General features: G+C 40.6%; 1 protein-coding gene across 1 annotated transcript in view; it reads left to right on the top strand.

The window, feature by feature from the left end:
* The window catches only part of Rlf (RLF zinc finger), a 55,725-nt gene extending 37,280 nt beyond the window's left edge, over nt 1-18,445 (top strand). The window contains 3 exon segments of the mRNA NM_001427447.1: nt 5,324-5,460; nt 9,290-9,431; nt 13,316-18,445. Of these exon segments, the coding sequence (NP_001414376.1) occupies nt 5,324-5,460; nt 9,290-9,431; nt 13,316-17,992 (4,956 nt within the window). The 3' untranslated portion in view covers nt 17,993-18,445.
* Nucleotides 18,446-27,303: the final 8,858 nt, after the last annotated feature.

Genomic DNA, 27,303 nt, shown 5'->3' with positions numbered 1-27,303 from the left:
TCTCTTTACTGTATGGACTTTACTAGCACCAGTAAGGATCCATTGTTCCTGTGCCTTTACCACCCTGCCTCATCCTCACCACAATCTCACAACTCTCTCTACTCAGTTACCATTGTAAGGCATATTCTCCTCAGGTCCTCTGTTATTCTTGTCCTTAATTGAATCTCTTACTGACTGCCTCAACTCTTTATCTACTCTGTGGTATTTACTTGCATCCACTGGGCTGACAGGTTGAGAAAAGCTTACCAACTAATTCATCTTTAAATCAGATGTATATATGCATTTCTTTAGCCCACTTACCACCCACCACCGTAGGAAATCTCTCTCTCTCTGAAACCTGTTGTTGATGACTTCTCCTTGTCATTCTGCAGAGACTGAGGTACTTGGAACAGATGTTCTTTTAGTTCCTGAATGTCTGCTTACCTCTTTGACTCTGTGTATGTACGTCTCTTCTGCTGTTGGAGGCAGAAAATTAGTTCCTCCTCTTCACTTGTGTAACAGATCTGTCTTTTTCACTCTGCTGTCCTAGAGGATAACTGAGAGTCCTTCTGCATTCCATTAGAAATCTGAATTAAATCTGATTTAAAGAATAGTGTAACCCCATAGAAAGAACAACAGTATCAACCAACCAGACCCTCAGAGCTCCCAGGGACTAAACCACTAACCAAGGGACCCATGGCAACAACCACATATGTAGCAGAGGATGGCCTTGTCCAGCATCAATGCGAGGAGAAGCCCTTGGTCCTATGAAGGCTCATTTCCCCAATGTACGGGAATGCAAGGGTGTTAAGGTGGGAGTGGGAGCATCCTCATAGAAGCAAGGGGAATGGAAGAAGGGAGAAAGGGGATAACATTTGAAATGTAAATACATACAATATCCAATAAAAATAAATTTTTTAAAAAAAGTAGTGTATTAGGTTTAGGGCAAGAGATTGTGAGAAACAACAGCCTTCACTGACAGGGCAGAAATAGGGACAATAAGAATAGTATATGACTTCAGATACTTAGGATAATAATACATGGTAGTGCACGCCTATAATGTAGCCTTCATAGAGAAACCCCCAGAGGAGTGAGTGGAGGAGCCAGGAATCATGAGGAGACAAGTCAGCTTATGGGTGCTTGTTGTCTAATGGTGCTGCAGTTGAACCTTGGACTGTACATGTGTTCAAGATGATACATGTAGCAGTCAGCTTTGTTTTAGTCATGATCTTTCTTGGTTTATTAATAACAAATTAAGGGGTTAAGTTATAACTCTGATAATAGTACTTGCCTTGTGCTGCTATGCTAAGTCAGTCAAACAACTAAGTAAGTAAACAGAGTTGCTCATTAAGTTTCTTACTTGCTTCATTTGTGAGGAGGTTGCTGAGTTTGCAGGGAACCACTATGGGAAATGAGTCCGCTGCCGCTCTACAACCTGTCTGCATTGTCAGTCTCATCTTTGGGCCAGCACTGTAATGTATCCAGTTACATAATCTGGATAACATTAACTTACTACCCTCTATGACATGCGGCTGTACCTGTTTTCTGTTGGTTTATCTCAGGTAATAGTGAACATTCATACAGTCTAGATTAGCCTCAAACTCTTGGTTCACTCCTCAGCCTCCCAAGTAGTGAGGCTTCTATAAGCATACGCCAGCATGCCCACCTGTGCCTGTTTCTACCACTCTTGGCTCGTAACTGTCTCTGGCTACTTTTGTGCTACAGTAGTGGGGTACTTAAGAAAGCAGAACTCTTTGGTAAAGGCTGAGAGTATTTTCTTCTGTCCCCTTTGCCAGAAGTTTACCAACTCTTATGATACTAAAAATTATCAGTGTTACCACCACTAAATTGCAGTCTTCATGAAAACAGCCTTCTATACTCTACCAGTGATGCCAACATGGAAATGTTCCCAAAGCCTTCATGCTAATGATAGTCTGAAGTCAGGCTAAAGGCAGTTCAGCTGGCTCCTTGGCTGTCTTTCCTCTGTGCCATTGATTTCCATTGGGTAGAAAGTGATGAGCAGTGTCTCATCACTTCCCCTCTTCAGTGTTGAGAATTGAACTTCATAAATGTTAGTGTAATTTTAAATATTTCTTTTAATTTGAATTAATTTGTTAGATTTATCAGGACAAAAACATTTAGCACACAGAATTATGTTAAAAGAAGCACTGGTTTCATCTAGTCAGCAATAGAATTATAAAGAACTCTTATTTTGGAAGACTACTGGTGGCTTGCTACATGTTCATTAATTGGTGTTTTTATTCGGCGTGTATTTTAACATAGCACAGTTTTCACTCTATTTCAGCTTTTAGGAGAAGAGTTGAATTAACCTGAGGGACAGCTGGGAATAAGAGTTCTTTGTGTCAGCACCTGTGGGTGTCCTAGTAATGGGTGCATGTCATGGGAAACCTCTGCTGGGGACCATTTTGCCAAACACATACAATTAAGATTAATTGACTGGGTCATGTGAAAGCCAGAATTCATTGCCAGTGCATAGTTAGACAAATTAGGAACTGGGGAATCTAAAAAACAGAATACCTTGGAATTTGGCGTTCTGTGTTGGAACAGTTTGTATAGAATTGAATGATAAGTCATTGGAACTAATTAAAATGTGTTTTAGACTTGGGGGTTGAGTTTTTTAAAATGTGTATGAGAGCTGTGTCTAACTGCATGTATGTGCCCCACATGCATGCCAATTCCTGTGGAGGTCAGATGAGAGTGTAAGTTCCTGATGCTTGTGAGCCACCATCTGGGCTCTGGGAATCTAACTTGGGTCTTCTGGAAGAGCAGCTAGTGCTCTTAACCACTGAGCTATCTTTCTGGTCCCTAACTAAGATTTACTAGATTACATTTATTTATTTATGAGTGTGTACATGCACTTGCACACATGTACCCAAGCATGTTGTTGCATGGTACATAAATGTGAGGAGGACAATGTGTGTAGAAGTCCACTGTCTCATTCCACTTTTTGTATATGAATAGGTTTTTGAGTCTTTGGGTACGCAATCATTCTTGGCTCTTTCCTGTCTCTGGCTGCTTTTGTGCTACAGTAGTGGGGTACTTAAGAGCAGGAACTGTTTGGTCTGAATGTGAATGAACTACATATTTCCTGACTCTTGTAGTTGGTAAGCACAATAGCAAATACTTATTTCTTCTCTAGATAGAGACAAGAAAATATAAACAGGATCTAATTTACTCACCAGTCTAACTCTGCTGGGAATTGAGGCAGCACTAAGTATAAATGATAAACAGAGCAAATGCATTTAAACAGGACCCAGTGGGGATTCAGTTTGGAAGTAGAAGAGTAAACAGGAGCATAGAAATTCTAGGGTGTATCTTTAGATTGAGATTTTGTTAAACAATAGAGAGCCACCTGATCAGCTTAAAGGCATGAGCCACCACTCCTGGCTCTAAAATTATCATCTTAATACTTGTATTTTTTTCCACTAAGGTAGGAAAGTTGTGAAGAATTTGACTTAAATATTTAAGTATTTTACTCCTAAAGTAGAATTCTTCTAAAACAGTTTTTAACCCAGGGCTTCATGTCTGCTAAAGGATCACACTACCACAGGGTTGTAACTACAGCCCTAAACAGTTGTGAAGAGGCATTTCCTAGGCTTTGAAATGAGTTTGGGCCTTTTGTTTTGTTTTTTGGGTTGGTCTTTTTGAAACAAGGTTTCTCTGTGTAGCCCAGGCTGGTCTTGAACTCACAGAGATCCACCTGCCTCTGCCATCCCAGCTCCACTCCCCACCACCTCCAGGCTTGGACTTTACTTCTAGTCTTACTTTCATGGATTAGTGTTGATACTTTGGTTGCTATCTCATTGGGCTGGAGGGGTCACTGCAGAGTCAAACATAATTTTCAAGAATCCAGCAGGTGGCCCATGTTTAATCCCAGCATTGGGGAACTGAGGGTTAGAATTGCTGTGAGTTCAAGTTAGCCTGAGTATATAGTGAATCCCAGGACAGCCTGCACCACACAGTAGACCCTGTATCAGAGATAAATAAATAAATATTTAAAAAGAGCATTGTAATATAACTGAGTCAATAAAGTGCTTGCTATACAAGAGTGAAAACCAGAGTTCAATACCCAGAAAACATTTAAAAATAAAATAAGCCACCATCACAAAAATAGTGGCACACTCCTATAATCCCAGCCTTGAAAAGGAAGAGAGGCTTGTTGGCCATGTGAGATTTAGGACAAAGTCTGAGCTGGAAGAGTTCTTGGAGCCAAGCTGGATATAGAAGCAGTGGTTCTCTGTAAATTCATGACCAGCCTGATCTACAAAATGAGTTCCAAGACAGTCAAAGCTACACATAGTGAAACCTGATCTAAAAAAAAAAAAAAAGAAACCTGAAAGAAAGAGAAAAATTGAAGCCAGGAATGAAAACGACTAGCTTTTTCAGAGGACCAGCAAGATGGCTCAGCAGGTAGAGACGCACATAACAATCTGATTCTGATTCTGATCCTGGATCCAACACGGTGGCAGGAGGGATCTCAGGAATTGTCCCGTAACTTTCACTTGAGTGATGACACGCACGTTTTACAGCAGGAGAGGGGGAGATTAGCTAGTTTCAGAATCCTAGGAAATAAAAGTTTGCAATGTTTGAGGGGACTCATTCAGATACAGGAAGAAGGAAGGAAATGAGTAGGTCACCCCTTGAGTGTCTTTAAAGTTAGGGTAAGCAGTTTCATAAGAGGAGGAGAGGAGACAGGATGTGGTAGGGCATTCCTCAGGTGGTAGGCGGTACTGTTACTGTCCATTCTTCTTCCCTTTTCAGTGCGCTTAGTAAACATTTTTATTTCTACTTAAGAATGAGGGATGGGGGTTGGGGATTTAGCTCAGTGGTAAAGCGCTTGCCTAGGAAGCGCAAGGCCCTGGGTTCGATCCCCAGCTCCGAAAAAAAAAAAAAAAAAAAAAAGAAGAATGAGGGATGGGTGGATGAAGCTCAGTTGTAGAGTGGTGGATGAACATATTAAGCCTCTGTGTTCACTACTTAAGCACTGAGGAGTTTAAGGAAGAGAAAAAAGGGATATAATTTTTGATGGAAATAACCAGTGATGGAAATATTGAGCTCATGGTAGTAGTGTTTGTGAATACTGTAATAAAGAACAAAATGGAGCTTCTTTACAAAATGCCCATACCTTTCTCATCTTAATAGTTTGCTAAATGAAGCCTTCATGCTGTACACTCAGACATTAGTCAGTGAAGTAGTCACCATCCCTCTAATTCTTGTCAAAGAAATTACAAAAGATAGAAGGTATTCCAGAAGTTTCCCTTTTACATAATAGGCTTTACAGAAAATGTTAAATTTTTACCTTAGTTATCTCGTTTTTTGACAGATTGCAAAGGTGGACTGCAAGGAAGTACTAGACATCATATGTAATCTGGAGTCTGAGGGTCAGGACAACACGGCGTTTGTTCTTTGCACGACTTACCTTACCCAGCAGCTGCAGACGGCCAGTGTGTATTGTTCTTGGTAAGTACACTTACTTTGTATATACTTCGTTTGTCGGTATATAGCATGGGACTTAGGGTCTGTATCAGATGTAAGTCTTAACATATAAATAAAATCTTGATTACTAATAAAGTCATTTAAATAAAAATGCCATTGGTATAATGTAAAAAAAGAAAGGTAAGATGTTTCTCTTGCTTGGCCTGTAGGTGGTTATCTCATGACTCCCAGGATGTCTTCTTCCTTGAGGCAGCATTAGCATTATGTCAGTATGGAACAAATAGGAAGATTATTTCCCCTGAACATTTATTAATATCTTATGGCAGTAACTTGCTCTTATTTAGGAACCCATTAATGAAAAAAAATCAGATTACCTAGGAGTCCAGCTAAAATTTGCATTGCAAAAGGAAATCCTTTGAGTGCCTATTTGATTTGCAACTTTGGTACCATGTAAAAGACATTGTGTTATTTTTTTTATTTAATTTTGTTTGTGTATGCCTGTAGAATGCTTAGTTACTAAAAAATAGAAACAAATATATCCAATGACTCTTAATTGTAAATGTATTGGATCTATTAGATTAACTTGATAGGCAGGAAACACTCGTCAGTGAACATATCATTAGTGATGAAAACACTGCATTGGAGCAGCTGAGAGAGGTGCCAGCCTTGAGGATTGCTTAGTTGTTTTTGTTTTTGTTTTTCTAGAAAATTTAGTAAAAGCCTTTCATGTACTTGGGCCTTGAGTGGTCTCCCTCTGGCCTGCTTTATCTGTTTGAATCGTTTGACTATATAGTGTGACTCATGGGTGCAGAGGCATAGCCATGTCGTACTTGTGGAGATTAGAAGACAGTCCTGAGTACAGGTGGTCACTTTCCACCTTTTTGTCTACCATTTATATAGAAGTGTTTGTATGCTGTAAATTTCCTCACCCTGTCATTCATTACAATATGAAGCAGTAGAATAATCAGTGATTGAGAAACGTTTGTCTCAAGTTGAAGTTATAAAGCACAAGCCCAAAGTTTTGCTTCTTTTTTTTTTTAAAGATGTTTTTATTTAGATGAATACACTGTAGCTAGTGTGTTTGACACACCAGAAGAGGGGCCCATTACAGATGGCTGTGAGCCACCATGTGGTTGCTGGGAATTGAACTCAGGACCTCTGGAAGAGCAGTCAGTGCTCTTAACCTCTGAGCCATTTCTCCAGCCCCCCAAAGCTTTGCTTCTTTTTTTTTTTTTTTTTTTTTTTTTTTTTTTTTTTTTGTTCTTTTTTTCGGAGCTGGGGACCGAACCCAGGGCCTTGCGCTTCCTAGGCAAGCGCTCTACCACTGAGCTAAATCCCCATCCCCCAAAGCTTTGCTTCTTAACTTGAGTGCTTTTCCTCCAGAAAACAAACAAGTTTTTCGTTTTTGTTTTTTTGTTGTTGGGGTTTGTTTTGTTTTTTTTTTTTTTTTTTTTCCCTTTTCTTTTTTTCGGAGCTGGGGACCGAACCCAGGGCCTTGTGCTTGCTAGGCAAGCGCTCTACCACTGAGCCAAATCCCCAACCCCCAAGTTTTTCGTTTTAAGTCAGGGTCTCCCACAGCCCAAGCTGACGTTCAACACTCGGTTCTCCTGGTTCTACTCCCAAACTTTGAGCCTAGGGCTTCACACATGGAAGAAAAGTTGCTGTGGGCCACAGCCATGTAACACAGACTAAGAAGCAGGTGTAATCTGTCGCTGAGTCCATAACAGCACACGTGTGTGTCCTCTGAGCTAGGAGACGGTGGAATACGGGCCCCAGGTCTTAATCATTGTAGACATTTGCCAGAGTGAGATAATATGAATATAACAAATTGTTAATAGCAGTGAGATTTTTTTGTTGTTTTGTTTTTTTTCTACCCCCGCCCAAATGTTTTATTATTAAATCAAGTAAATCAACCCCACCACCACCCCAGGAATCTGGAGATTAGAAGTTCTAAGTTCAGCAAGTAGATAAAGAACAAACCTAAGTTTTTCTTGGTTAAATGTATTTTGTTTTCAGGAACTAAAACATCTGCTAGTTGTACCTAGACTTTGGGCTTTGGGGTTTTGTTTGTTTGTTTGTTTTGTTTTTTGTTTTTGGTTTTTTTGGGTTTTTTGTTTGTTTGTTTGTTTGTTTTTAAATGGAGACAGAATCTCTCAACATAGCCCTGGCTATTTTCCAACTCATCAGGTAGTCCAGACTGGCCTCAAATTCACAGAGATCCTGCTGCCTCTGTTGCTCACCATTATGCCTGGGTAAACTTTCACTCCAAAAGTTAGTGAAACCGTGTGGAACAATATAGATTCTGTGGGAAGAGATGGGGGGGATGCTTCTGCAGACACAGTACTGGCTGTGTCAGATCTGCAGAGATTAAAGGGCAGTCTTGGGCACGGGTTCTCATCTTCCACTCAATCAAGACAGGGTCTCCTTGTTTTTTGCTATTACATATGCCAGACTAGCTGGCCTGGGAACTCTAGAAATTCTGTCTCTTGGCATCTTGGAACAGAAGCACCAGGACTACAGACTCATACTTCTCTATCTGTCTTCACAGGAGTTCAGGGAAATCAAGTCAGGTCCTCATGACCCAAGATTCTAAGTATTTTCAAAACCACACCCACATGTTTATTGTACTTTATTTCCTGTTTGTTTCTCCCATTGGTTATTTGGGATAGGATCGTATTCTGTAGCCCAAGCTGGTCCCAAGTGTAAGGCACTTCTCTTCCCTCTGCCTTCCAAGTACAGATATGAGGCGCCATACTCACACCTAGCTTCAGACCTTTTCCCATTCGTGTGTGTTCATGAATACATGTGTTTGGAGGGCAGAGAACAGTTGTCTTCCACCTTTTTCCCTTGCTTCCTCTCAGTAAACCCAGAACTTTCCAATTAGGCTGGCTGGGCTGGCCAACAAGCATCAGGGATCCTCCTGTTTCAAGCATCCCAGGACTGGGTGGGATTCCAGTGTCCGCCGTAACCAGCCTTTTCCATGTGTGCTGGGGATCAAAGTCCACATCCTCATTCTTGAACAGCGGCATTCTACACAGTAAACCATCTCCCCAGCCTCCTCCCACAATTCTTTAGTGTTCCTGACACAACTTTTCTTTTACAGTGGTCTTTTCTCCCCCTTTTCACTCAGCCACTAGTCACAGGAACCTGTAGCTGTCTCTAGGTTCAATGCTGTGTCCTGGAAAAGGAAGGGATTAATTGGGATTTCTATTTTACCCTTGCAAAAATCAAAGAAAGAAAAATCTTAGTCACTTAACACTTTGTTAAAAAGCTTCTTTCAAAGTGAAATAGAATCTAATTTTAAAAAGAGACCAACAAAAACTCTTTCCTCCTTTTTGTCAGGTGGGTCTAAATATTGGAATCAGAAATAATCATCAGGGGCTGGGGATTTAGCTCAGTGGTAGAGCGCTTACCTAGGAAGCGCAAGGCCCTGGGTTCGGTCCCCAGCTCCGAAAAAAAGAACCAAAAAAAAAAAAAAAAAAAAAAAGAAATAATCATCACACGTAACAATAAATTTAAGAAAGGCTTAATCAAAGTACAAGTAAGATTAGTTTGTTATGCTGGGTACTTTTGTGTGTTTAAGATAGAGAGACCTGTAGCTCAAGTTCAGTGTCATCAGGAAGGAAGTAGTTGGCTTTTAGCTTTACACAGAGAAGGAGGGAAATGAGAACTTTCCGGATGGATCTTGCTGGTGTTGCCTGTTTAGGGGAGGCAGTGGAGGACATAGGCAGCTTTTCATCTGGTTTGTGTTGTATGTATGTATTGTCAGCTTACTTTCATTGACTCGAAAAAGAGAGTGGTCAATGGGACAGCAAACACAGGTAAGATTTAATACAACCATTGTGTCTCACAGGGAGCTGACTCTCTTTTGGAGTAAACTGCAAAGAAGAACCGACCCATCTTTGGAGACATTTTTGGAGCGCTGTCGGCAGTTTGGTGTCATAGCTAAAACACAGCAGCATCTATTCTGCCTGATTAGAGTCATACAGACTGAAGTGAGTACTTTATGCTTTCCATATTATGTCAACTTTCCAGCGAATGCTTGCTGGATCCAAAACTGTGGAGTAGGCCTGCCTCACTGATGTGCACACCGACCTCTCAGGGCCACAGGCTCGGGTGGCCTGATTGATTGCTTTTGTTTTGTTTTGCTTGGAGATACTGTCTTACGTGGTCCAGGATGCAGTCAGATGCCAGGTCCTCCTGCCTGCCTCAGTGCTGGTTTCCATGTGTCTACTACCATGCCTCGCTTCTTGGGTTGAAACTAACTTTGAGCTGACTTCCTCTCCCCGTCTCTCACTGTCATTCTGGGATGAAAAATGGGGATCATGGGACTTGCCATGTCCTCTGAAAAACTGAGCAGTGTATACTCTTAACCACTGAGTCACCCATCTCTCCTGCTTCAGACCTAGACTTCTAAAGCTAGATTCATGTCTCTTAAAAAAAAACCATTTCCTTGTCTGTCTGTGTGAGTACACACCACATCTTATGTAGAGATTAGAATCACCTTAGGTGGTCAGTCGTGACAGCGTGTATTCTTACCTACTGAGCTGTCTTACTAGTCCTACCTAGACCTAGGTTTAAAGAGCCAATCTGGGTAGTATAGTTAGTGTGGGGTCAACTGATTGGAGATCTTCATTTGCAAAGTCCCTTTTGATATCACATGCATACTAACATAATTATTCACTCAGTCTACACTTGAGGGGAAGAAATTCTGTAAAGCTGAATGCCAATCAAGAAGAGGTCTCTTTTTTTTTTTTAAAACAGGGTTTAGAAAAATATTACTAGTTTATGATTATAGGTGTTTTATACCATATTTGCATCATGTGCATACCTTGTGCCCACAAATGCCAGAACTGGGTGTTAGATCCCCTGGAACTGGCATGTTCAAGTGGTTCTGAGCCACCATGTGGATGCTGGGAATCAAAGCGAGTCCTCAAAGAGCAGCCAGTGCTCTTAACCATTGCCATCTCTTCATCCCTGTTTAGGTGGGTGTGATTGGCTTTGGCTTTTTGTGTTTGTTTTGGTTTTGTTTTATTTTGTTTTAAGACAAGATCTTGCTATGTAGTCCATAGTACTTTAAACTTAAAGCAATTTTGCTGTTTGGTTTTCCTAAAACAGAAATTATATACACGAGCCACCAGTGATATCTATATACTCGGGGTTATTTTAGAATTCTACAGATTTTTAAGAACACAGAATAATGGGAAAGCTGCTGGATATTACAGAAGGGGGGTAGGGGGTTGTTGGTTTGGTTTGGTTTGGTTGGTTTGTTTTTCTGGTGGATGTTGGTGAGGGTGGAGTTGTTTTTGGACAGGCTGAGGAATTCAACACCACCAGAACTTTCTCAGATGTGGGTATGGAGAATATCCTTGCCTAGTCCTCACATGATGTCCACCTGAAGGACAGAAGAAAAGTCAAGTGTTAGGAAGGTGTACATTTTCGTTCACATTGCAATTTCTTACCTTGGATCCATGGAGGTGTACACAGAAATTTCTTTTTCTTTTTTTATTCCATATAGAAATGTAGTATAAATTAAGATGGACACATACCAGGTTGATTAGAATCCACATGTAGAAAGCACACGTAGCTTCAAGAGCAGGAAAGAAGAGGTAGGATAGACTACACCGTGGTACACTTTCCTAATCTAGGTATTAGCACATCTTGTGGGTCATCAGCTGCAAGAGAGGCTAGGATATGTCTCATTGTTATGGATAGCTTTATAACTATTTAAAAATTAACAACACATGCCTGTCTATAACTCCAGCACTTGTGAGGCAAATGCAGGAATCAAAAATTTCAAGTCCAAAGTTAGTTGCTATAGCACATTGTGCTCAACTAGCCAAGGGCGGGGTTACAGTGAGCTGGGCCAGGGCTTACAAGGATCAGGATGCTTGTGCTTCCATATGGCCCAAGGCTGTCTGTCACCTGAGTCCTGCATGAATAGTAATCATGGCAAGCATGTTCATTCCCCAGCCCCAAACAACAGCGAAGCCTTAAATTCTATCACTCAGGAGGCAGGCAGATCTCTATGAGTTTGAGGCCAGCCTGATCTACATTACCAGGACAGCCAATGGTACAAAGAAATCTTGTATCAAAAAAAGGAAGGAAGGAAGGAAGGAAGGAAGGAAGAGAGAGAGAGAAAGAGAGAGAGAGAGAGAAAGAGAGAGAGAGAGAGAAGAAAAGAAAAACTAGAAAGAAGGAAAGACTATGAGGCCTGGAGGGGTTGAGAACTTGTATTAAAGTCGCATCTCACTGCAGCCTCTCCATAAAAGACATGTATAATCTTTGGGTTTTGTGATTATACCTTTTTGTGAGTTTTAACTACTTTCCAGGAAATTATTTTAGAGAGTTTATCTCACACCTTTGACTAATGTACAAAACAGTTATTTCAGGAGAAATTGGAGAAGAGTCAGTTACTAGTATTGAGACTTTGAAAACCAGATGCTTTTTATACAAGGAGTTTCTTAAATCCACTTGTAGAGCACTTCTGTACTGTGTTGCGTCTTTCTCTGCTTGCTTGGTGTGATTGCTTAGATCTTCCTGCCTGGGCCTTTCAGTGCTGGGGTCACAAATATTTCTTTCTTTTAAGATTTGTTTGTTTGTTTATTATAAGTACACTGTAGCTGTCTTCAGACGCACCAGAAGAGGGCATCAGATTTCATTACAGATGGTTGTGAGCCGCCATGTGGTTTCTGGGATTTGAACTCAGGACCTCTGGAAGAGCAGTCAGTGCTCCTAACCACGGAGTCATCTCTCCAGCCCTACAGGTGTCTCTTAATACCTGAGTTTAAACTCTTATCTATTTTACCCAGCATAACACCATTCTCATCTTTTAATGATTTGAGTTCTTGTCCCATAATCCTTTAGATTCATGTGCATTTATTTATGTTTCTATATTACATTTGGCTTATGGGTTATTTCATTGAAGGGTAAGAACTACTTCAGTATATAATACCATCAACAGTGCCTAGTGGCACACCACATACCAAGACCCTGTCCCAAAACAACTAGAACAATATATAGTGCTGTGTAATTGTAGAAACTGTAAATATAGTTGTTGTTCCTAATTACAGTCTAATTCAGCCCTTTGCATGTTGAGACAAGAAGGATCTAAATGTGATGCTGAATGTGGTGATACATGCCTGTGAGCCCAGTATTTGGGGGCGGGGGCTTTGTTCAAGGTCTATATCCGTTTGCCTGAAGAGGAAAAAATGATTTAAGATGACATTTAAAGAACCCAAAGGATTATTTATTTGGTGGTATTTTGTTTGTTAAGTTATTAAAAGTTGTTTGAGAGTTAACTCTTCTGCTTGGTGGCATTTTAACGTGCGCCATTACTCGTGGAACAGATAGTTCTGTTTCCTTGAATTTATCGGTGCAAACTGGACAGGTATGTATTTCATCTTTCTTGTGCATCTTTGGTGAAGAATCTAGGCCTCTGTGTATTCCTGCTTACACAATAAACAGAAAAGCATACTGGAGAATATTACAGTTACAAAAATGTAACATAATTAGCCTTTATCTATAATAAATAGCCTTTATCTACTGAGCTATCTCACTGGCCCTGGTTTTTTGTTTTTTTTGGAAACATGGTTTTACTAATATAGTTCAGGCTAGCCCCCAACTCTCTCTAGCCCTGACTGGTCACTAGTAATCCTCTTGTCTCGACTTCCCAACTGCTAGAATTATACACATGTGCTAAGAACTCTGAAAGTTTGATAAGTTAGGGGGCAGTGCTAGTAGAGTCGGGGTTTCTCTGTGCAGCCCTGGCTGTCCTAGAACTTGATCTAGAGACCAGGCTGACCTCAGACTCAGAGATCATACAACCTCTCTCTGCCTTATGTGTAGGAAGACTGACTTTTCCTTCCTCTGCTTACAGGCACAAGATGCTGGCATTGGGGTGTCAATTTTATTATGTGTCAGAGCTCTTCAACTCAGATCAAGTGAAGATGAGGAAATGAAAGCTTCAGTTTGTAAAACAATTTCCTGTCTTTTACCAGAAGATTTGGAAGTCAGACGAGCCTGTCAGCTTACAGAATTCTTAATTGAACCCAGTTTGGATGGGTTCAATATGCTGGAAGAACTGTATTTGCAGCCAGATCAAAAATTCGATGAAGAAAATGCACCAGTTCCAAATTCCCTGCGATGTGAGCTCTTACTGGCTTTAAAGGCCCACTGGCCATTTGATCCTGAATTTTGGGACTGGAAAACTTTGAAGCGACACTGCCACCAACTACTGGGACAAGAAGCCTCAGATTCTGATGATGACCTAAGTGGCTACGAAATGTCTATTAATGATACAGATGTCTTAGAGTCATTTCTCAGTGACTATGACGAAGGTAAAGAAGATAAACAATATAGAAGAAGTCTAGCAGATCAGAATAAGGAGAAAAGAGACAAAAAGCCCATTGGTTCCTCTGAAAGATACCAGAGGTGGCTTCAGTATAAGTTTTTCTGTTTGCTGTGTAAGCGGGAATGCATAGAGGCCAGGATTCTGCATCATTCCAAGATGCACATGGAAGATGGAGTCTATACCTGTCCAGTTTGTATTAAAAAATTCAAGAGAAAAGAGCTATTTGTTCCTCACGTAATGGAACATGTTAAAATGCCACCAAGCAGAAGTCACCGTTCTAGAAAGAAATTACTGTTGAAAAGCTCTCAAAGTGGTATTTATCCCAAGAGTCCTACTGGAAGTCTGGAACAAAATCCATCATTGAGTGAACAAGCCAGAGGAGAGTCTCATGAATATGTCACATTTAGCAAGTTAGAAGACCGCCGCCTGCAAGACAGAGACCTGTACCCGTGTCCCGGTACAGACTGTTCCCGTGTGTTCAAACAGTTTAAATACTTAAGCGTACATCTTAAAGCTGAGCACCAAAATAATGATGAAAATGCCAAGCACTACTTGGATATGAAAAATAGAAGAGAGAAGTGTACTTATTGCCGAAGGCATTTCATGTCAGCTTTTCACCTGCGAGAGCATGAGCAGGTACATTGTGGTCCTCAACCTTATATGTGTGTCTCTATAGATTGCTATGCAAGGTTTGGGTCAGTGAATGAACTGCTTAACCACAAGCAGAAGCATGATGACCTCCGTTACAAATGTGAGTTGAATGGCTGCAATATTGTGTTCAGTGACTTGGGTCAGCTTTACCACCATGAAGCACAACACTTCAGGGATGCGTCGTACACATGCAATGTCCTTGGCTGTAAAAAGTTCTATTATTCTAAAATTGAATACCAGAATCACCTTTCCATGCATAATGTTGAAAATCCAGATGGAGAATTAAAGAAATCAGTGAAACTTGAGGAACCTGTAGCAGGTGAGAAGCAAGATTGTGTGGACCAGTCCCATCTACTTGAGCAAACTGATAAGTCCCATTCTCCTGAAGATCTTCTTTTCTGTCCAGGGTCAGCTAGTGCTCACATAGACACCACAGAAACTCTGAAGGACAACAGTGACAGCAATTCTAGTGATCAGTTAAGTCCCAGCTCTTCCACTTCAATAACTGAGGAGTTAATTGACTCACTAGACCACTCTGAAACCATGCAGGACCTATTACTGTCTGATGAGAAAGTCTTTGTTCCCTCCAGTTTAAAAGAGAAGTGCTCCAATGTGGCTGTTTGTTTTGATGGGACTAAATTCACATGTGGTTTTGACGGCTGTGGCTCCACCTACAAAAATGCAAGAGGGATGCAGAAACATCTGCGGAAGGTGCATCCGTACCACTGCAAGCCCAGAAAGATAAAGACAAAAGACCTCTTTACCTGCTTGGATGACAAACATAATGAAGCTGACAAGTTTGATGCAGAACCCAAACCCAGCTCTGATACAAACAGTGACTCCCTGGATGAAGGTCCAGATCACAGTATCCACGCTAAATGCAAACGAGAACATCAAGGCTATTCCCCAGAACCTTCCATTTGTGCTTCTAAAAGGCCATGTACAGAGGATACAATGTTGGAACTTCTGTTACGTTTGAAACATTTAAGCTTGAAGAACTCAATAGCACATGGCTCTTTCTCAGGGTCATTGCAGGGGTGCCCATCTAGTGGTGCTAAGTCTCTTCAGTCAGTCCCATCTTCCATTTCAGACCTTAATCTTCAGAATCAGGATGAAAATATGCCAAGTCAGTACCTTGCACAATTGGCAGCAAAGCCTTTCTTCTGTGAGCTTCAAGGATGCAAATATGAATTTGTGACCAGAGAGGCTTTGCTGATGCATTATCTTAAAAAGCATAACTATTCAAAAGAGAAGGTCCTTCAGTTAACCATGTTTCAGCACCGGTATTCCCCATTCCGGTGTCACATCTGCCAAAGGTCATTTACAAGAAAAACACACCTTAGGATTCATTATAAAAACAAACATCAAATTGGCAGTGACAGGGCAACTCACAGACTGTTAGACAGTGAAAAATGTGACCATGAAGGGCCGTGTTCAGTAGACAGGCTGACAGGTGACTGCTCTGCAGAACTTGGTCCCAACAGCAGTTCAGAGACCACTCAGTGTCACTCTAAAAAAGATGAGTGCAGCTCGGAAACAGACCTGGAGTCCTCTTGTGAGGAGACAGAAAGTAAGATGTGTGGGATCTCATCACCAACAGGTAGCCATAGAGAAGAGGGGGAAGGGAAAGAGGGGAGAGGAAGCAGGCGGACTGTTGCTAAAGGAAATCTGTGCTACATTTTGAATAAGTACCACAAACCATTCCATTGTATCCACAAAACTTGCAACTCTTCATTTACCAATCTAAAAGGCCTGATTCGCCATTACAGAACTGTGCATCAGTACAACAAAGAGCAGTTATGCTTAGAGAAGGACAAAGCAAGAACCAAAAGGGAACTTGTAAAATGTAAAAAGCTATTTGCTTGCAAGTATAAGGACTGTAACAAGCGCTTCCTGTGCTCCAAGGCCTTGGCTAAGCACTGCAGTGACTCTCATAACCTAGACCACATTGAAGAGTCTAAAGTGCTTTCTGAGACAGAGTCTGCAGCAAGGTTCTCTTGTAACCAACCACAGTGCCCTGCTGTTTTTTATTCATTCAGTAAGTTGAAACACCACCTGTTGGAACAGCATAATATTGAAGGAGAAATCCATTCGGATTATGAAATCCATTGTACTCTTAATGGCTGTGGCCAGATTTTCAGCCATCGAAGTAATTACTTCCAGCATGTCTACTACCGACATAAGGACTATTATGACAACCTGTTCAGCAGCCAGAAAGTAGCAAATGAGCGGCTTCTAAGGAGTGAAAAAGTGTGTCAGACAACTCAGGCGCAGGGACTGACGCAGGGGCAGGGGCAGGGGCAGACACAGACACAGGGGCAGGAACAGCAGGCTGCCAAAAGGCCATTTAACACTAAAGCTAAAAAGTGTGGCTTACTCAAAGATAAAAAAGCTCCAATTAGCTTTAAAACAAGAGCAGAAGCTATCCATATGTGCGTTGAACATTCTGAGCACACGCAGTACCCATGCATGGTTCAGGGGTGCTTGTCTGTGGTGAAGCTGGAAAGCAGCATTGTGAGGCATTACAAACGTACCCATCAGATGAATAGTGCCTATTTAGAGCAGCAGTTGGAGAACCTTGTGGTTTGTGTTAAGTATGGTACCAAAATTAAAGACGAGCCCCCTTCAGAAGTAGAGCCCTGTGTAAAGAAAGAGGAAAATGCTAGCTGTGAGTCAGTGCGCACAGAGAGCCAATCCCCAGGAGACAGTAGTGTGCCCCTCCCAAACACTGATTCCACTTGCCCAGCTGAACAAGATGGTGGTCAGAAAGGGTGTTCAGAAAGAAACCCAGTTTTTGACACACACAGTCTGCTCTACAGGGGAACTCTGAAATGCAACCATTCTTCAGAAACCACTTCTTTGGAACAGTGTAATATAGTTCAGTCGCCTCCCTGTAAAATAGAAAGCCCCGTAGCTAATCCCAGTGGGACAGAAAGTGGAACTTATTTCACAGACTTCCAGCTGCCATTACCAAGGATCAAAGAAGAACCTGGGCAGCATAGTTCAGGGCAAGAAAACACTGTAAAGAATGCAACCCAGGTCCCAAAAGAGAACATTAGAAAGCATTCTCAGCCCAGATCATTTGATCTGAAGACTTACAAGCCTATGGGATTTGAGTCTTCCTTTCTGAAATTTATTCAGGAAAGTGAGGAGAAGGATGATGATTTTGATGACTGGGAGCCTTCAGAGCATTTAACATTGAATAACTCTTCTCAGCCCGGTAATGACTTGACAGGGAATGTTGTGGCAGATACCATAGTGAATGACAGCGACCCTCAAGTTGACATACCTCATTCCTCCAGTGACCCTGCAGTTCCTGAGAACCTGACTGCAATCCCACCATTAGTAGTAGCTGAAGCAACAGCAGTTCCTTCCTTGGAGAATCTGAGGGTTGTGCTGGACAAAGCATTAACAGACTGTGGGGAGCTTGCCTTAAAACAGCTTCATTATCTTCGGCCCGTGGTTGTCCTTGAAAGATCTAAGTTCTCTACACCCATTTTAGACTTGTTTCCAACTAAGAAGACAGATGAGCTTTGTGTTGGAAGTTCCTGAATCGCTCCAGCACTGCAGTATGGGGACACTTGCTAACGTGAACAAAGGCTGGGAAGCAGCCACACTTGCTTAGGGTAGAATAGGCTGTGTATTTACATGAATGTACAGTATCTGTGTCAGCAGTATTGGCGGCGTCCAGTAGCTCTCCAGTTGGTTTATTGGTTGGGATTTTTTTTTGTTTGTTTGTTTGTTTGTTTATTAAAAAATGGAACTGTACTCTTGTTTGGTGCTAATTAATACATCAAAATATACTGGGGCTTCCTTTTCCAATTAAGTGTGCATGATTGTATATGGAACATATATTAAAGTCCCAGGGTGGGAGGGCTAGGGAAAGGGTAGGAAGTTCTTACTTGACTTGAATGTGCACCCAAGGGTGCTTTGTGTAATATATTGTACACTACAGCATCTTATATTTTTTGAGTTGAGTTTCAATAAATTACAATTTTTCACCCAGTTCTTGTTTACTCATAATGAGTTTTCGTGCCATGTGCACACTGCAGCTACACTCGTATTTTCTGGAGTGTGTCTCATATTTTACTCCAGTGATTTTCTGCTAACTGAACCATTCATATGATTTTTTTTTTTTTTTGATGACCCTGTCTTACAATTTTTTGTGGTTAGAAAATCCTGAGATTTGAGTTACTTGCCTTAAGATTCAGGATAGGTTCCAGGAGTTGACCGTGAAGACAGGAGAGGGTGTTCCAGGCTGAACATAAAGGACAATAGCGGATTCAGAAGGAGGTTCCCAGGGAGTTACATGTGATGTGCTGGCAGTTTCTGCAGAGGTGGAGTTTGCACTTGATACATAGCTGAGAGCCTCTGAAGGACCTGAGTATCTGAGTGGCTAGGAGACAGGTAATCGGGAGCTCGGCAGTTAAAGCTCTTGTTGATCTTACAGAGGGCCTGTAAGCATCCAACAGGCTATTGATAACTGTTGGTAATGTCCTGGGCTCTGACAGCCTTTTCTGGCTTCTGCTGTCACCAGACAGACACATGGCGCCCGTACATGTGTGCTGGCAAAACAAAAATAAGTTTAAATAGTTGAGGCAAACTTGGCAATGGTCTGTGCTGGCAGTTGCACAGGATAGATGAAGCCAAGATACATGGAGGGACTGAGATGGTCAGTGGGTAAAGGGGCTTGCCAGACCAGACAAACTGACTGTAACATTTCTCATGCTATATAAACATATTTTTTAGTCCTTGTGAAGGTAGGAAAGGAGACAGAACTGTTGTAACTCAGAGCAAGAAAAGCATTCAAGAAAAACGTAGCGGGGTTGGGGATTTAGCTCAGCGGTAGAGTGTTTGCCTAGCAGGCGCAAGGCCCTGGGTTCGATCCCCAGCTCCGGAAGGGGAAAAAAAAAAAACCTGGGTGAAATCTTCCCCCAGGCTCTTAAAAAAAAAGAAAAGAAGAAAAGAAAAACGTAGCCAACTAAGGTTGAAATACAAAAGGAATAGGTGTTTGGGGAGAAGACCGTTTTATGGTGAGTCTGGGTTTGTGTTGAGTGAGGGACATCTGGCAAGGCAGCATGGGGTTTTGTTTGTGGGGACTCTTGCTTTAGTCTCTATTCTGCAGGTTCAAACTCTCTCTGCCCTGTGCTCCTGAATGCTAGGATAACATACCACACCATCTTCAGGTCAGCTCACTAAGTTGATGAGCCTGGAACTGACCCCTGCTGAATGCTGATAGAGAGTTATCCCTCACCCAGTTTATGCAGCGCTGCTTCCTGCATGCTTGGCAAGTGCTATACCATCTAAGCCACATTCCCAGCCATTTGGGATTTTAGTTTTGAGACAAGCACTGTGTAACCCAAGCTATCTTCAAACAAGTGTTCATGCCTCAGCCTTCTTAAAACTGATTACAGGTACATCCCATTATGCCAAGATCAGTATTATGTTCTTAAAATACACTAGTGTCACTGTCCTTGGGACATTTCCAGCCACTTTATCTAGTAATGAAATAATACCTATATCCCCTTTTCTTTCCTAGGCTTATTTCTCACCCCCCCCCCCCATTATGAAGTCAACTGTTTTTGGATATCTTTCTGCAACATCTCAGCCTGATAGTCTAAAGCACTCTCCACAAGCTCAGGTCCTTTCTTGGTACAGGTTCCAATAGATAACAAATTCTCAAGGCTGTTGATGAGGGCTTTTAGTTTTAAGGCACACACTGGGTAGCCTAGGATTCCTCAAACTTAAATCCTACCTCAGTCTTCCTAAAGCTGTAGTTATAGGTATACATTATGCCCAGCTTTGAACTAAGTTCTTTACAAGTACAGTACTGTCACTCTGAAGCTTAGGCTGAAAGAAGAATTAGACTGATACCCCTACTGCTACCTTGGGAGTCCAGCTGTAGCCTTCAGCTTCCTCAGTAAGGAAGCATGAGTGATCATCTTGGGAGGCCTATGATCTGAGTGGAAGAATTGATGTTCTCAACCCTGTCACACCTATAATTCCAGCACTTAGAAAACTGCCACAAATTTGAGGCCATCTTGGGGTGTGTGTGTGTGTGTGTGTGTGTGTGTGTGTGTGTGTGTGTGTGTGTGTTTTGAAAATATCAGGGTTCATGACTGGAGAGGTGGTTCAACAGTTAAGAGCACTGGCTGCTCTCCCAAAAGACCTGGGTTCAATTTGCAGTACCCACGTGACAGCTTACACTTGTCTATAAGTGTCAGTCTTAGAGGATCTGACACCTTCACACAAATACACATGCAGGCAAAACAAATGCACGTAAAGTAAAGATGAATGCGTCATTTAAAAACTCCAGGGCTTTGTGACATGACTCTGCCTCATAAAATGAAAAAAAAAAAATCTTCATATTAAGGGTGTTTAGTCTAGGAGAGAAAGTTGCTATTTTGCTTAAAAATATTTCTATTACAGATACCTCAAAAAAGTAGAATCAAACTGTTTCAGAGCCTATTTGACAGCTCAAGTACAAACCCAAGCGCTTGGTCCAGCTAAGATCACAGGTTGCAGGTGTCAGAGTTCGCTTCAGCTCATCTTTTTGGATAGCATATGTATATTCACAAAATAATGAACCTATATTTGTTTTGTTTTAAAACAAGACCTCAGAGTGAAGCCTAGGTTGGCGTTTGACATCTTCCATCCTTAGCCTCCCAACTGCAAGGATTACAGTCATATGCCATCATGACTTTCTGTTTTGGGGAAAAGATCAGGAGAGTGGTTTCATGTGTCCCAGACTGGCCTCTAAAGTCCCTAAATCCTTAAGTAGTTGAGAATGACTTTGAACTCCTAATATTCTTCCACATCCTAAATGTACTAGGATTGCACACGCCTAGTTTACAGCTGGTTTTTGGTTTTGTCCCTTTTTTCCTTTCTCCTTTTGACAAGGTTTCACTGAGGAACCTTGGCTGGCCTAGAACTTGCTGTGTAGACCAAGCTGGCCTCTGCTTCTCAAGTGCTAAGATTAATGGCATGTGCTACCACCCTTAGCCAAGCTAATGCCCTTTAAAATTCAGATTCTACATATGAGGGAAAATGTGTTTTATTAATTTGAATCTGGCATATTTCACTTAATAATCTCCAATTCAGTCCACCTTGCTACAAATGGATGTTTTCAAACTATATACCATTTTGTATCTATGCCACATATTTTTTTATCCATTCATCCATCGGTGGATCTTTAGCTTGATTCCATAGTTTAATATCAAAGTCCAGCTTTGACATTCAGGGTAAACTGAGACAATTGACAATTGATTGGGGCCATCAAGGTGCTCCCTTTCTTGGGGGCCTTAGAACCAGTGACTGATCACTCGAGTTTTTTCTGTAAGACTAACCCTAGATTCACTGGAGCCAGTAGTCCCTGTGACCAGGAAGAGGCACTATTTGAACTCTGAACTTTTTGGAGGCCAGGGAGAGGGAAAAAAGAAAAGGGGGGGGGGTAAAGAATCACACACACACACACACACACACACACACACACACACACACACAGAGAGAGAGAGAGAGAGAGAGAGAGAGAGAGAGAGAGAGAGAGAGAGAGAGAGAGTCCGTGGATGAACACACATACACACATTCACACATTGGATATGCTTTCTGCTTGTTCATGTATATGATATTTTTAATTCTTTGAGAATGTAATATAGTATACTTTGATCATAGCCGCCCTCTATTCCCTTCTATAACTTCCCCCAAATTCCCCTACGCATCCTCTTCCTGTTTTCATGTCCTCTTTTTTTTTTTTTTCCCCTCCAATTAGTACTAACCTTATGCAGATGGGTATGGGGTCATTCAGTAGAACATAGGCACCCTACTAGTAACCACATCCCTAAAGAAAAACGATCCTTCTTCCTCTTGTAGCCCTCCCTGCCCCCCCTTATAGCCATCCCTTCTCTAATATTCCTCTTTTCCCTTGTAGGTATCAACTGTCAGTAGCACCTCACTCTTTGTGGTTTTAGGGTTTTGAAAAGGAGTCTACTTATGTAGCCCAAGCTGTCCTCAAAACTGGAAACACCAAGTGCTGGGATTACATACTGTACTGCCATGCCTGGCTATTTGTTTCTTTTGTTTGAGACTATGTAGCTTTAGCTGGTCTGAAACTCCTAAACCAGGCTGTCCTGGAAATCGGAGAGATCCCATGCCTCTGCCTCTTGCTTGCTGGGATTAAAAGTGAATGCTATCACAAAAGTATGTCACTGCAGCTTCTCTTATTAGTTTGGTTTGATTTTGAAACATCAGAACATTGGTTTCCATAGTGGCTGAGCTAACTTAGATTCCCACCAGCAGTGTATAAGGGTTCCTCTTACCCAGCCTCTTCAGCATTTGTTGTTGTTTTGTTTTATTATTATTATTATTATTATTATTATTATTATTATTATTATTGATAATAGCCTTTCTAACTGAGATGGGGTGGAATCTCCATGTAGATTTGCATTTTGCAAGTGACTAAAAATGTTGAACTTTTTTTCATGTAATTATTGTTCTTTTGTACTTTGGAGAACTGTTACATTCAACTGCCATTTTATTGGTTGGATTACCTTTTGGTGTTTAGTTTTTTGAGTTCTTTACATATGCTGGTTATTAATCTCCTCGTTGGATGAAGCTCATAGGCCCTGCCCCAGTTCCATAAGTTATTGCTTCACTTTGATAAAAAACAATTTAACTTGATACAATTACATATGTTGACTTCCTACTATTTTTCTTTCTTTCCTGTTTGGTATTTTGAGACAGGATTTTGGTACATATAGCTAAGGCTTGCCCAGAACTCTCCCTCCTGCCTCCACCCTCCCAAGTGCTCTGATTAAAGACTGTGTGCCACCATACCAGCTTTTGTTATTTCTTGAGCTATGTTTGAGTCCTGTTCAGAAGGTTGTGTCCTATGCCTGTATCTTAATGTTTTTCTTTCATAGTGTTTAATGCTCACATTAAGTTCCTTTGTGCATTTTGAATTGATTTTGTGTACTTTGAGAATTAGTCTCCTACATGTTGATATCCTGTTTTCCCAGCACCATTTGTTTAAAAAGCTACCTTTTCTTCAACTCTTTTCTTCATCAGACAGCTGCATGGGATTGTTTCTGTTTAAGTCTTAAAAAAGGCCACAAAAGGTACAAATTAGACTATGCCACTTAAGGACTCTTTTTTTTTTACCCAATTGGTAAGATATAATTGCCCACTTAAACATACAAAGCCCGGTACCATCCATCCCTTAGGAACATTAATAACAACCTGTAAATACACAGAGCAGAATCTTAACATCACCTGCCATGGCTTCTCCCCCTCTCCTCTCTCCTGTCTGTTCCTTTCTCTTCTAGTCTCCTCCCACTTAAGGACTCTTAATGATTTTTAGAAGTTACTGGGAAATACTAACTGGCTGTGGCCTGTGACTGGCTTGGATACTCAAGAGCTAAATAATTTATTTCAAACCTTACAAGGTGATAAAGATTTAAGTAGTCAGAGGAAATGGTTGGCTGAGGCTGAGGAGTTAGCTCTGGTAGAAAGGAATTTGCAGAGTGCACATCTAGATTGATCCAAAGATGGCCCACATCTTAGTTATCTTGCCTTCTACTCACTTCCCTACCGGAATTCACATGCAGAGGGAAGATTATATGTTAAAATGGATATTTTTAGCGCATAAACAGTAAAAATTAAAAACCTACATAGAGAAGGTCTCTAAATTGATTCTAAAAGGAAAAATGTGACTTCAACAATTAGCTGGAATAGATCCAGCTAAAATTATGCTATCTTTTACTAATGCAGAGATTGCCTCATTACGGGCACTAGATGAACACTGACAAAAAAAAATAGAGTAATTTTGTGGGAGAGATTAACAACAGATACTCTAAAAGCAAGCAACTTCAGTTCATTAAAAATATAACTGGAGGGTGGGCTGGAGAGATGGCTCAGTGGTTAAGAGCACTGACTGCTCTTCCAGAGGTCAATTCCCAGCAACCACATGGTGACTCACAACCATCTCCATCTGTGATGGGATCTGATGCCCTCTTCTGATGTGTTTGAAGACAGCTAGTGAACTCATATAAAATAAATAATTGGAAAAAATAATTGGATTCTCCCTCATATAATAAAAAATTATGATTTCTGGAGCCCCTACATTTTACCCTAGTGCTAATAAATCAAAAAAGACAAGATATAAATCAGAACAAATAAATAATATGGCTAAGAGTCCCTATAAGTCAGTTTAAAAATTAAATTATATGCAATACTCATGGTCAGATTTTCAAGAGCCTCAATATAACAACTGACTCAATATATACAAAGGGTTGTTTTAGACAGAGACTGCTGAACCTATTCAGGATGGTTCTAAACTGAGTTCATTATTTACTCAACTACAGCAAATTAAATCAGAAATAGGAGTCATCCACTGTATATAACAGATAAGATCCCATACAGGTCTGCCAGGCCCTCTGGCACAGGTAATAATAGAATCAACCAACTATTGACAGGAAGTGTACTAGAAGTTCAAAATTCCATTTAAAAAAAACCCCACCATATTAATAGCAAAGTTTTAAACAAATAATTATCACTTGGCAACAAGCCAAGGAAATTATGAAACAATAGCCTACTTGCTCATTATATAACTAAACTTCATTACCTACAGGAAGTAACCCTAAAGGTACCCAAAGAATTGATATTTGGCAAATGGATGTGTTCAATTTTACAGAGTATGGTAAACTCATGTGTACCATAGTATAGACATATACTCAGGATTTCAATGGGCAACTGCCTTATCGTCAGAGAAGGCTGATTCTGTAATTACTCATTTGTTAGAAGTTATGACCATTATGGAAATATCCGTACAAATTAAATGGACAAGGGTCAGACATATGTATTTAATAAGATGAAGCAGTTTTTTTTACATATTGTATAAAACATGTTACAGATATATAATCCTACAGGACAAACAATTGTGGAGAGATCTAATCCAACTCTGAAAGGGATACTTAACAGGCAAAAAAGAGCAACAAAAAACCCCAGAGATAGATTACATAGTGCTTTATTAACCTTAAATTTTTTTTAAATGCTAACAAACAAAATCTACGGCTGCTGAAAGACATTGTATTGTGGAAAAAACTGCTAAACTAAACCAGCCTGTTTATTTTAAGGATGTTATGACATCAGAATGGAAAATGGGAAATGTGTTATGCTGGGGGAGGGGCTATCTTTTCACAGGAAAAGAAAAGCTATGGGTTCTTTCCAAGTTGATAAAAATCAGACGTGACAATTGGTGACCCCCTGAAGACCTTAGCTACAGATAAGAAGGAAACAAGGTCAACAAGATACGTGATGTATATATGATGATGCATATGTCTCTGCATACAAAGACAACTCTAGAACTGGCTGAGACTTAAATGTCTATATAGAGTCGATAATACTTATTGGGTACAAAACTCTCATGACTTATTATTACATACCATCCTTTAAGATGGCATGAATGGAAATTTATATCGTAGTTTGATCACATAATCAAACTAGCCTATGAAGAAAGGCAGTTGTCTTTCTTTATTGATCTTCGTTAACTGATATATGCACCCTGCACACTGGAGTGAATGTTTTTAAGGTTTGTATATTACAAAATGAAAGAGGAAGGAGATAGCCCTGACAAGATTCACACTCTGGGGTGCTGAGATTCTGGAACCTTCTATTCCAGCTTCTTGTTTGATTCTACCTCAACTACATCAAAGCTGTTTCCTCTAGAGACTTGCTTCCAGAACATTTCCAGAACAGCTAGCACACCCATGCAGCCTTTCAGACTGTCACAGTCAGAATGTCAGCTAAGCCATGAACTTTCTCTTCATACAGTGACTGGAAGGCAATGATGCCAGCCAGCTCTCCCTTGACAAAGCCAATTTTCCTCTTTCCCTTTGGGCCCCCAGAAGGGAATTCTTTGCCCCAATTCAACTAGAAGCAAGCAAAAGAAGATCATAATCCCAATTCCTTGGGTTGGGGTGGATGGTTCTGGTTACTTTATGAACTATAGATATGTTATCATATCTACATATGTTTTAAGAGATAATTTACAAATGTTGTAGCTTTGAACATGGAGGAAATTAGAGAGCTTAGACTCAGGGATTTCTACCTTTCCTTCCTCTTCTCTATCCTTCCTTCTTAGGTAAAGGAAAAGGGGGTGGGAGAGAAAAGGGAGATAAAGTATAAACATTAGAGGAATAAACAAATAGAGATGTTATTAAATTTACTCTTAAAACATTGTATAGCCATATTTTACATTGGCAGAAATCTTTCTAATTAATGCAAATTGAAGTTATAATTTCTCATTGGTATGGAATTTAAGGGTTTTCATTGGTGTGAATTTCTTATATTAATACAAAATTAATATTGTTATTCTTTGATAGGCATCATGCCTGTGCAACTCATCTAAGTTAGACCTAGTCCTTCTGATAACTGCCACTACAAACTGTTGAAGATGATTAAGTAACACAAGTTAAGGGCCAGATAGTTATTGCATGGTTATATTATATTCTGATTTAATTATAATAATGTTTTTAATTTACTCAAATAGAAATGACTAAGAATAGTTAAGGTGTGACAGTTCAGGTATGCTTTACGTAGATGATAGTCTGCAAAAGTGTCAGAAGGCCAAAGAATACAACCATTTCATTATTAAAGATCATTTGACTAGAGATCTGTATGTTCCTGACAGCACCCATTCTTGGTTCAAAGTAGAAATTGAGGATCAGTGGAGTTACTCCAGATGTGGCAAGACAGCCACTAGTCAAGAATTGCCTCAGTTCATCTACCGACGAAACACTGTCCAGGAAAAGGATACACTATGTGGAACAGTCAACTGATAACTCTACCAAGACAGGGAAGCAGTCCTT

The sequence above is a fragment of the Rattus norvegicus genome, chromosome 5 (genome assembly GCF_021556685.1).
Source record: "Rattus norvegicus strain SHRSP/BbbUtx chromosome 5, alternate assembly SHRSP_T2T, whole genome shotgun sequence".
Lineage (NCBI taxonomy): Eukaryota > Metazoa > Chordata > Mammalia > Rodentia > Muridae > Rattus > Rattus norvegicus.
The sequence above is the reverse complement of the archived record's forward strand: the minus strand, read 5'-3'. Positions and strand labels throughout refer to the sequence as shown.